General features: G+C 34.6%; 1 protein-coding gene across 1 annotated transcript; it reads left to right on the top strand.

Annotated features, from left to right (window-relative positions):
- The first annotated feature begins 3,909 nt into the window (after positions 1-3,909).
- LOC105794445 (multicopper oxidase LPR1) lies at positions 3,910-6,816 on the top strand. Its single transcript, XM_012623622.2, has 3 exons — positions 3,910-4,317; positions 4,914-6,371; positions 6,445-6,816. The coding sequence occupies exons 1-3, from the start codon at positions 4,024-4,026 to the stop codon at positions 6,496-6,498; spliced, it is 1,806 nt and encodes a 601-aa protein (XP_012479076.1). The 5' UTR covers positions 3,910-4,023; the 3' UTR covers positions 6,499-6,816.
- The last annotated feature ends 5,590 nt before the right edge of the window (positions 6,817-12,406 follow it).

Genomic DNA, 12,406 nt, shown 5'->3' with positions numbered 1-12,406 from the left:
TTTTCATTTTCAAAATCCAAGTCGACCCCGTTTTTTTCATCAAAAAAATGGTGTCAACACTAGGTATTCGGGTAACTCTCATGCATGCGGCGCATTAGGATCTACGTTCAACATGAAGCACCCTAGATTATTACGAATAACTATACTGGATCTTGTGTTCCCGGCCGAATGGTGCTGCACATCTTTACCCTCCACCACGTCTTCATCGTCTATATATTTAGGGACCTCATCGAAATCGGGGTCACTAAAATCTTCAAGATCATAGGGGGACTGATCTTTATTATCGGAACCTTTATTACCATCTGCTATGGTGCCCAATACCTCTAGATATATCTCTAGACGAGGACCCTTGATTGAGATGCTACACAGACATCCATCGTAGTTTGGATTTTCAGGAGTTTGAAGTGACCCTCTACAGCCTGACTGATCTTCCCAGCAGACATTAAGATCAAAATCAAATCCAAAATGCTAACTTACTTGAATTACAACTTAAACGAGTTCAGGATCGGGTATCTCTGTGAACAACTCAACCGGATTGGGATTCTCGATCTCAAGGGGCAATAATTGCAATCGTTGTGCCTCGATCATCATCATCTTCAAGCTCCATTTTCGAGAACTTGAGTGGATCTGTTGAAATTGGAAGTTTGTAAAACAATCTTAACATTTGTTTCTCACAACGGATAGCTATTTTTGCATTGATCTTTTGTTTCAATTTTGCCAGCAAAACACACTTGTTGAATCTTATTTTGATTTTTAGGCGACTTTGAAATACACAACCTTCTTCAACTGTATTTATCATTTCTCCATCAAAATGAACGTACACTAAAAAAATTAAGAACTCATTTTCAATAATATTTGCTTCCTCCTCAACAAAACATCGGTATGGCTATTTTTGTTTTTCAATAGATAAAGCAAAAAAAAAACTCAAATAGAAGACATAAAATATATATAGTTGGCTTCACTGCCAGGTAATGGATGTCCGACACCCAAGAAATTTGTTTTTTTTTTCAAAATATAGTTGGGGTGTCTGCCACCTGGTACACGACACCTTAAAAATGTTTTGAATGACAAAGTGTGCTAACTATGGGGTGTCCAACCCCCCCTCAAAATTTTTTTTATACAAAAAAGGGATGTCGGTCAACTATTTCACGGCACCCCAAAATATTTTTAAAATACTAATATAATTTGTATACCAGTATGATACAGTGTGAAAAAAATACATGGATGTTGATCATGCAATGGCCACAACCAAAAAAATATTATTTTTAAGTCTGTATCAATCATGAGGTAATGATTGGGAGGAATTTTATGTGGGTGTCGGCCATGGAGTGACCAAAACCCCCTGGCACTGTTCATTTCAGGTCATTTTGTTGATTGTTTTTAAACTTGGGTGATTGTTGTAGATATTTTATTTTTTGGGTAAGATAGGTAAAATAACCTTGAGATCCTTTCCTTCATTTTCTTTTTCATCTTTTATGAATATCTTTATTGATTCTTGGCAGATTCTGAAATAAACTAAAATTTATAACTATCAATGGAGACTCTAAAGAAGGAAAGAAAAAAAATGATGTTTTTTTTATTTACTCAAGCTTTTATTGAAATGGGGTCGTGTCTTGATTTACTGTTATTTTTCATGGGTTTGGAAGATTTTTCTGCTGTAATGACTGTGGATTGTCGATGAATATGTTTTGAGGAAGGTGTCTTGCTTGACTATTTGATTTCTTTATATTGTTGGTTCTTGGATTTTCCTATTAGAGCTTTTTGCTGATTCACTCATTCATTGTTTTCTCTTTTTCTTTTCCCATTATTTTCTTGGAATTCACAAAGGATGAGTAAGGTTAATGTGAGGATGTTACTAAAACATGGCAAAGTATAAAAGGTGAGCACACAAATTTATTAAAATTTTCAGAACTTAGAACTAAAATAACAAATCGACTAAATTTGTTGAATATTTTATATTTATGATTAAATTGATAGAATGTGTAAATATTAGATGGCTAAATTTGTTATTAAATCAATAAAAAAGTCCACATCAAGTTCCGTCACTCATGTAAAGGCCACTAATGAGAGAGTGACTAACATATTTGATTTTGAAAAATTTAGTGACTAAATTGAAAAACATAATTAAAATAAAACGAACACAATAATTTAGTGATATTTTTGTAATTTACCCTTTATTTAAAGGGGAAAACAGCCTGTTGATAACTTGATTCCTTTCCTTTATTCAAACTCATATACTTCAGTTCATCATAATGCTTCACAATATAAATATTGACACAGATTATTTAAACTTAATCTAATTGATTCATTCACATTTATATTATTCCAAAAGACAATAAAGATGTAGCAAAGGGCAAAAGTTCCAAAAGAAACAGTTGGCGGTCGAAACCTAATTATTTAAGAAAAATTCAATGTGGGTGATCGAGACCTAATTATTTAGTTTAAATGCACAAGCATGTGGTGTTCACTAAGTGATGAATTTGTGCCCAATGCTTTACACATTGGACATCCACAAAATCAGTAAGTAAATAAATATTCTTCATGCTCATTATGAAAATCATGTCCAAACTTCTATTGCTTCACTTTAAAATTAGGTTCAAGCAGGTTATTCATTTTGCTCATTATGAAAGTCAACGTGGTTTTCATAAAGATAAAAGAATACTAAAATTTATTGAAACTCGATAAAAGTAGCATAAAGATTCTTATATTAGGAATCAGATTACATTTTGGTTTCTCTATTAAAAAATAGATAATTTAATCAATGTAGGTTAGATCAAAAAGCAAATTGATCATTCCTGCTAAAAGTTTCATCTCTTTATACGGTTAAAAACTGGCATAGCTAACGTGTACTTCATATTGACATACATGGACTCATTTTAACAGTAGAGATGGATGAATTTTTAACAAAAGAACTAATTTACTTTTTGATCTAACGTATAAATACTAATTTACCTATTTATTGAATAAAGAGATAAAAATACAATCCGACTCTTAATACAAAGAATTTCATAATATATACTTTTACCATTCACACACTTAATATTGTGGAAAAGTAAAACACGTTTCTGATATGTTGTAATTGAGGCGTCATCACTATTCCTTTTGACGAATTAATCAAAAAAGAAATCTTGATGGGATTGAAATATGGTCTGATGGAATCCATCAACCAAGCAAATTAAGTCAAGCAGTGGGAGACTTATGGGAGTGATGTTAACAGTTAATCAACCAAACAAAAAGCTTTGGTTGTGGTTTAAAATTCTGCAAAAAAAGAAAAAAAAAACATCAAGTTTCAAAGGGAACATGGAATCTATAGAAAGATTAATTAGTTTGGACCAATATAGGGTCCTTCTCAGTACACATATTTATTAGTCAACCAGAGAAATCTAGCGTCTTCAACTTCACACCTCAATTAAAGAGAAAGCTGTTTAAACAAAAATCAAACACGTAACACCACTCACATTGAGAAGAAACTAAAGAATATGTACTATCAATTCTATGCTCATTCCATTCGATAGCAAATAACATTACGCGCTCAAGATTTCTTTTTTTCTAAATTTTCTTTTGAAATTAATAAATAAAAATGAAACATATTGCGTGAGTTTAAACAGTAAAACCAAACGTTATAACAATAAAAATGTAGTTGAATATGAAGGGGATGAAAAATATATAACTACATTAATTAAGCTTAAGTAACTGTAGGTTTTCTGTTCAGACCTCCAGCTCCAAACTTTTAATGTTAAAATCAAGGAGTTTCTTTTTATCGAAGATGCCAAGGTGGAGTTGGAAGCTTATCTCCCTTTGTTTTTATCTGTCTGGCTATGGTAATTGGGTATACTTTTTTTTCGGTTCATAACAAAGTTTTTTTGTCAATTACCTTTTACTCTATTATATATGGATTTTGATTCTGGTATGGAATGATTATACCATCATTTTTATAATCAGAATATGATATAATAGTAAAAACACACACATGAAAATTATATAAACAGAAGGAAGTGCCATATCTTTACCAAGTTAACCCCTATGAAGGCATTCCCTTTCAAAGCTTATCTCTCTCTCTCACTCTCACTCACGCACACACAATACTCACGCTTTCTCCCTCTGTTTTCTCTGGTTTCGATGAGGAGGATTCTGCTTTTTCTCCTACTTTTAGCTCACCTTGGGGAGCTCGGCGCTGAAGATAGGCTTCTGAATCCATCAAAACTGGAGATGTTCGTTGATGAGCTTCCAGATATGCCTAAAATCCAAGGTTTTCGTATGCTCAATACTTCCCCCAAACCCAAGTCACTCATGATTGGCATGTTCAAGAAAAAATGGGTAACTATATTCCTTTCTTTTCTATTCCAAATATTCTTGCTAAGCAATTAGGAGAATTTCTTTTTCAAAATCTACAGCTATTGACAACCTGCAACTTGTATTCTTATTTTTCTTTTAAGAATTATAGCGCAAAACTAGAGAAAAGAGTTGAAATGTTTTAAGTCTCCTCTTCCAGTAGCTGAAAAGAAGCGTGTTCCTCAGTCACCTTACCTTCTTGTCTTCAAAAGTTGCTGCAAATTCATGTAATTACATAACCCCTAAATATAGTATAGTTAAAAACTGAGACTGGTTCTTTGCTATCTTCGACACCTTGGCCAGTTGTAAAGTTTGGTGCTTTCCCATCTTAATATATTTACCAAAATAATAATAATAATAATATAAAGTAGCCAGCGAAGTGAGGGATAATAATAAGTTATGAGTTGCAGTCTTATTTTATTTAATTGTTTGATTGATTAGTTTATTTTTTACACTTTTTATTAACAGAGTAATTAAATTATGTTGGTAAATTCAAGGGAAAAATGTTTCATCTTTTTGCAAAACTTGGGTCTTACAACATCATCATAATCGTTCTACTTCGTCTAAATTCGAGATTGCAGAAATTCCACAGGGACTTGCCTCCAACGCCAGTGTTCGCCTATGGTGCTTCAAGGCGCGGGGCAACAGTCCCCGGTCCGACCATCGAGGCACTCCAGGGAATTGACACTTACGTGACATGGAAAAACTTTCTCCCATCAAAGCACATACTGCCATGGGATCCGACAATTCCCACTGCCATACCTGCAACCAAGACGGGAATCCCTACCGTAGTGCACCTCCATGGCGGCATGCATGAACCCGCCAATGATGGAAACGCAAACTCATGGTTCACTGCTGGATTCAAAGAGAAGGGTCCTGACTGGTCTAAGGGAACATATCACTACAACAATAATCAGCAGCCTGGAAGTCTTTGGTACCATGATCATGCCATGGGGTTGACTAGAGTCAACCTATTAGCCGGTCTGATTGGAGCCTATGTTATTCGACACCCTGAGGTTGAGGGCCCACTTGAACTTCCCCACGGCGAAGAGTTCGATCGGCCTTTGATCGTCTTTGATCGTAGCTTTCGTAAGGATGGATCCATATACATGAATTCCACCGGAAACAACCCCTCTATACATCCGCAATGGCAGCCGGAATATTTCGGCGACTTAATCATAGTGAATGGTAAGGCATGGCCCAAGATGACGGTACGACGCCGTAAATACCGATTACGTATAATCAACGCTAGCAATGCTAGATTCTTCAGACTTTTCTTCACAAATGGCTTGGAGTTCATCCACGTGGCATCTGACTCGACTTACCTCGTGGAACCCGTGGTGACCAATGAAACTCTGCTGGCACCCTCAGAGATTGCTGACGTGGTCGTTGACTTTTCAAAGTCAAAGACTGATGAAGCTGTTCTGGCTAACGATGCACCCTACCCTTACCCGTCCGGAGACCCAGTCAACGAATTAAACGGTAGAGTCATGAAATTTACCATCAAGAAAGAGCGAGAGGTTGACACGTGGCGAGTACCCGATAAATTGATCCAATATCCTTCCCCAGATTTATCCAGTGCGACCCAAACACGATATATTGCAATGTACGAATACACAAGCGACACCGACGAACCGACGCATCTCTACATCAATGGGAAACCGTACGAGGCGCCGGCAACGGAGACGCCGAAGGCAGGGACGAGTGAGATCTGGAACGTAATTAATTTAACGGAAGATAATCATCCGATGCACATTCATTTGGCAGTGTTTACTGTGTTGGATCAAACGGAGCTAGTAAAAGCAGAGGAGTTTAAGGCATGCATGTCGAAAATGAACGACGCCATCAAGTGCCAAATAAGCAAACACGCACGTGGCAAAAAGTTAAGGGTGGCAGCTCATGAGAAAGGGTGGAAGAATGTGTATAAGATGACACCTGGATATGTGACAAGGATATTAGTTAGGTTTTCTTACATACATTCCAACACTTCATACTCATTTGATCCAACTGGAATGCCTGGTTACGTGTATCATTGTCATGTAAGTAACTACATTGCCTTTCCTTTTATGTTTGGTGGATACATATTTAAATATAAAACATTGGAAAATGCAGATCTTGGATCACGAAGATAATGCGATGATGAGGCCACTTGTGGTGATGAAGTGAGAAGCAATATTGGAAGGAAGAAGAGCAAGGTATAACAGGAAATGGGCATTGTAAGGTGGTAATTTTGTTCTGAAAGTATTGGTACAAGCAGGGGGAAGTTAGACATATATATAGAACCAGAATGTTAAAAGTGTAGAATTGGTTAAAAACAAAATGGATGTATCTTTATGATCTAGAAATGTAAGGTTGCCAAAGTGTGGTTTGTAATGCGGAGTAGTTGTTCGCTGGTTACTTCTTTTCCTTCTTTCTTTCTTTCTTTCTGAACTGATTCGCTGGAATTAAATGGCCAATAAAAGTAACAAAGGAATTAAGGTCTTATTTTTGAATGCCAACAACTGCACTTGGACCAACCTTGCTTTAAGTAGTGATTCTGCCATGCAATACTATCCCATTCTCTGTTTGTGATATATGTAGAACGAGAAGCCATAGCAAAGCTTGATCATTGTCTGGTCTGAATCAACATGCTTAAGCATTTTACAGAGTCGGATTCCTATTTAATGTCATTAAAAAATAAAAAATCAATTCTAATCATCTATTCGGTTTGATTTTATTAAATTCAGTTTGATATTGATTGAGTTATTACTTAAATCAATTCAATTAGATTAAGATTAAAAATATTATCTATACCCCTAATCCCTCGAGCACAACTCCTCAAGAACCAAGACCAACACTTTAGAGAATACACCTAGAACACCACTCCTCAGAGCGAGCAACACGCCTCGGGAAAATCTCTCACATACCACCTCTTGAAGCACCGAATGTGCAAACTCCTCGCCATTATCACTCAATTGACCAAGAAAAACAAGACTAATAAAAGAAACTTACTAAAACCAGAAGCTCGACTAATACTAGATAAATAAAGAATTGTCACTCAAAAGAAAAAAAGAAAAAAGAAGAAAGAAATATGACTCTGGAAACACTTCAATTGCAATAAAATATCCTTGGGGTAAAAAACCGAAAACTTTATAGAAGTTTTCTCTATAACACCCCGTACCCGGTTCGGACACCAGACCCAAGCTACAGAATGCTATAGTTACCATTGGAACAAAACGCATTCAATTCATATAAATTATTTTAAATAAACATGGAATCACTTCATAAATACTTAGGTGGGGTTTGGATGGGCAGTTGGGTGTGATGCAGTGTGTTTAGTTTACTTTTTGTCTCACGCTACAGTATCTCTATAGTATCTAATCTTACCGCCACCGCTGTTTTTACACTAACCTCAGGTAAACGCACTGCCCATCCAAACTAAGCCTCAATTATCATTCAAATTAATCATACAATCATACAATCCTAGTCAATTCAATTCGTAATCACCAAATACAACATTTTTCAAGCTTTATATGAGCTTAAGTATGCTCCAGTATCAATCTAGAATTTAACTAGGACTAATTTGCAATATTTCCAAAAATTACAGATAAATTAAATTATAAATAATCCTTTAAATAATTAAACATATCATAAACACACAAATATTATAATATATATAATTAGATTCGAGTCTTAATTGAGCTTACGAAATCTCTAAAGTTGCCTCGATAATGAACAGGGATCAAATTGCAACATATTCAAAAGTTAAGGCGAAAATGCAAAATAGGGGTCGTACGGCCGTGTGGTTCAAACTGTAAAATTTCATCAAAAGTCACACGGTCGTGTGACTAGGTTGTGTAAAAAACTGTAGCCGTATGCATTAAAACTGACCAAATTTACAATACCCACATAGGCGTGTGACCAGCCCATCTAGGACACATGACTGTGTGCCAGCCCGTGGGGCACAAAAATAGGCCATTTTGGTACATGATACAAATCCAACCTTTAAAAGTGACTTAAAAATGCATTTCAACCATTAAAAACATGTTCAAACCAAACTAATACTATCCCAAAACATAACATATGATCACCTAATCAAATCATAAAACCAATATGCCACATTTGGCACCAAATCACAACAAAGCTATATATACAATTACAAGAAATTCAACTATTCGGTTTCTCAATTAAAAAATGTTCATTCTTGCATCAGTAGATACTAATCATACACATTCTAACATGTTATATATATCTTGTGTATATATACCATTCATAACTCCATATCACACATTTAACAATGTATACATTACTTGCTTGATTTCCAAACCATACATATAAACCAAAAAGCATTCAATTTGCAAACATAAGCAATTTGGCATAAGTGTTAAAAGTAAGTATGTCTCAAAACATACTAAACATTAAAAATAACAAGATGCTCCTAGACACATACCACATATAACCAGGTTCAAACGAATGGAAGTTTACCAAAATGAAGACTGTGTAGTGTGAGCTCTATGTTGATTTGATCATCTCATTCCACAATATGTCAACTACATAAAACAGAAAATGAAACAAAATAAGCATATCGTATGCTTAGTAAGTTCATACGAAATCTAAGTTAACTTACCTAAATTTTATATCAATTTAATCAATTAAGACACAAAAGTACATAACATGACATTTCTTTGGCATCCTTAAGCTCTCTTGTACAAGTTCACAAAACAACCACAAGTTAGTATATTGGCATAGTAAGATCAAAGTATTCAAATCACAATCATGTTCCACCATACTAACTATTTTCATGTTATTATGACATATTTATTTTGTAAACATATCAACTAGATTCATAACCAGTCTTTCCGACCATTTGCATTTTTAGTACATTTGTACACTTCCAAACCTACATAAAATATGTCAAAAACCTTCCAAACAATATATTGTAATCATTTCAATTCAATTCAATCCAATATCAACTTTTCGATATTATATGTATAATCAATTCAACATTTAACCATTTAAAAATATCAAATTCATATGATTTATTCATCATATATCCTTTGAATATAGTCACCTAATAATTAACGGTCATTTCCATTTTAATGCTCGACTGGTAACTGTTGTTCTAAGCAAATTCAACCAACGGAATAAACTTTTCCCAGCTACTTTCAAACTCGAGTATACAACATTGGAGCATATTTTCAAGTACCTGAATTATCTGTTCTGATTGACCATCCATTTGTGGATGAAAAGCTATACTAAATTTCAACTTAGTTCCCAGAGCCTTATGTAATTTACCCATAAATCTGGAGGTAAACCACGAATCATGATCAGAAATGATTGATAATGGAACACCGTGTAATTTGATTATTTTCAAAACATACAAGTCTACCAATTTATTGAATAATCTGTACGAATAAGTATAAAATGTGTAGACTTCATTAACCGATAAACTATAACCCATATTCCATCTTTCTTTCTCGGTGTTAATGACAATCCCATTACGAAGTTCATAGTGCTCCCATTTCCACTCGGGAATCATAATAAGCTGCAACAACCTAGATGGAACTTGATGCTCGGCTTTTGCCTTTTGACACACAAGACACTTAGATACAAATTTATAAATCTCACATTTTATTCTTGGCCACCAATATATCTGTTTCAAATCACAATACATTTTTGTGCTTCCTAGGTGTAATTAATAAATATTGTTGTGAACTTTATTCAAAATGTTCTATTTTAATTATGAATCATCAGGTACACACAATCTATTATGAAAATATAAATTGTTATCTGCACCAATATTAAAATCAACTATATGACAATTCTCAACCATTCTCCGTTTGGCCAACAAATTCGGATAATCAAATTGCAACTCCCAAATATTCTGTAAAAACAAAAGTTTAGCCCTCAACTCGCCTAAAATAAAACCATCACAGTCCAACTGAAGTTGAACATTCATCGATCAAAGAGAATAAAGAGATTTACGACTCAAAGCATCGACCACAATGTTTTCTTTGCCCAGATGATAGTCTATTATCATATCGTAATCTTTTAGCAATTCTAGCCATCTCCGTTGACGCAGATTCAACTCTTTTCATGTTATTAAGTATTTGAGAATTTTTTGATCAGTATAAACGTGTCCTTTCTTGTTGTATAGATAATGACACCAAATTTGCAATATAAAAACAACTACAGCTAACTCAGGATCATGTTTCGGGTAATTTTTTCCGTGAGTTTGAAACTGTTGAGAAGCATATGCAATCACCTTGCCTTCCTGCATCAAAACACATCCCAAACCGTTCAAAGAAGCATCATTGTAACCAACAAGTTATTTCCCGAATTCAGGCTGTGTCAACATTGATCCCTTTGCCAATATATTTTTCAACTAATCAAAACTTTGTTGACATTTATCAGACCACACAAAACTAACATTTTTTGTAACAGATTCGTCATAGGCAAAACTATTATTGACAAGTTCTTAATAAACCGTCAATAATATCTAGCTAACCCCAGAAAACTACGTACCTTATAAACATTTCGCAGAGGCTTCCAGTTCAGAATAACAAAAGTCTTGCTCAGATCAACTCGTATACCTTCAGCTAAAATCACGTGATCTAGAAATTTGACTTCTTTAAGCCAAAATTTGCATTTATTAAACTTTGCATACAATTGTTTTTCACGCAATGTCTATAATACGATATTCAAATGTTAGGAATGCTCAAATTCATCTCTGGAGTAAATCAGAATGTCGTTAATAAAAACAACAACGAACCTATCAAGGTGAGGTTGAAACACTCGATTCATCAAATCTATAAATGCTATCAGGGCATTTGTCAATCCAAATAGCATGACTAGAAATTCGTAGTGTCCGTAATGAGTTCTAAACACTATTTTTGATACATCGACATCTTTAACTCTCAACTGATAGTAACCATATTTGAGATCATTATTCGAAAACACTTTGGCACTTTTCAACTGATCAAATAAATCATCAATACGAGGCAATGAGTATTTATTTTCTATCGTGACTTTGTCAATTGTCGATAATCTATACACAATCTCATTGACCCGTATTTCTTTTTCACAAACAAACCAGGTGCACCACAAGGTGATGTACTCAATCGAATAAAACCTCTATAAATCAATTCTAACAACTAAGCTTTTAGTTCATTTAGTTTGGTTGGAGCCATTCGGTATGGAGCAATCAAAATTAGAGCAGTCCCTGACACTAACTCAATAACAAATTCAACTTCTCACTATGATGGTAAACCCAACAACTCCTCAAGAAAAACATCTGTAAACTCACATACTATCGGTACCTAATCAACCTTCTTTTTTGATACTCTGGAATCCATAATATAAGCTAAAAATGAATCATAGCCTTTTCGGATCACTTTCTGTGCTGAAATTATATTTGAAACGTAATCAAAGTTTATAGATTCAACATAAATCAATTTACCGTTCTAGCATCTCAAATCAGTCCGTTTTTTATGGCAGTTCACAACAGCATCATGAACAATCAACCAATCTATTCCCAAGATAACGTTAAATTCGTTAAATGGCAGTAACATCATCAGTAAAAAAGTTGTAGCCCTGAATTTTCAGTGCACATTGTTTGCATATCAAATCAACTATGACATTCCAACCTAATGGGTTCGTTACTTTAATGACATATTCAATTGACTCAATTGGTAAATTCTTTTCAGTTACTAACATAATGCATATATATATGAATGTGTCGATCCAAGGTCAACTAATACATCTATAGTAACATCAAAGATAGAAAATGTACCAACAATAACATCAGTAGCTGAAGCCTCCTTACATGCACGAATTGTATGAGCTCTAGCAGGAGCTCAAGCTTCAAATCGAATTGCTGAATCCTTTGTCCCACTTCTACTGACTCTTGCAGCACCACTATTTCATGTTCGTCTGCCTTTGGTAGAAGTAACAACAAGTTTTGCATTCTTATCTCTATTTGACTCAGTTCATTTCGAGCAATCGCTCTTAAAATGATCGGAAGACCACAAATAAAGCAGGATCTGACTTTCAATGTACACTCACCAAAGTGACACCAGCCTTATTGACTAAATTC

The sequence above is a fragment of the Gossypium raimondii genome, chromosome 3 (genome assembly GCF_025698545.1).
Source record: "Gossypium raimondii isolate GPD5lz chromosome 3, ASM2569854v1, whole genome shotgun sequence".
Lineage (NCBI taxonomy): Eukaryota > Viridiplantae > Streptophyta > Magnoliopsida > Malvales > Malvaceae > Gossypium > Gossypium raimondii.
Note: the sequence above shows the minus strand (reverse complement) of the source record. Positions and strands in the feature narration are given on the sequence as shown.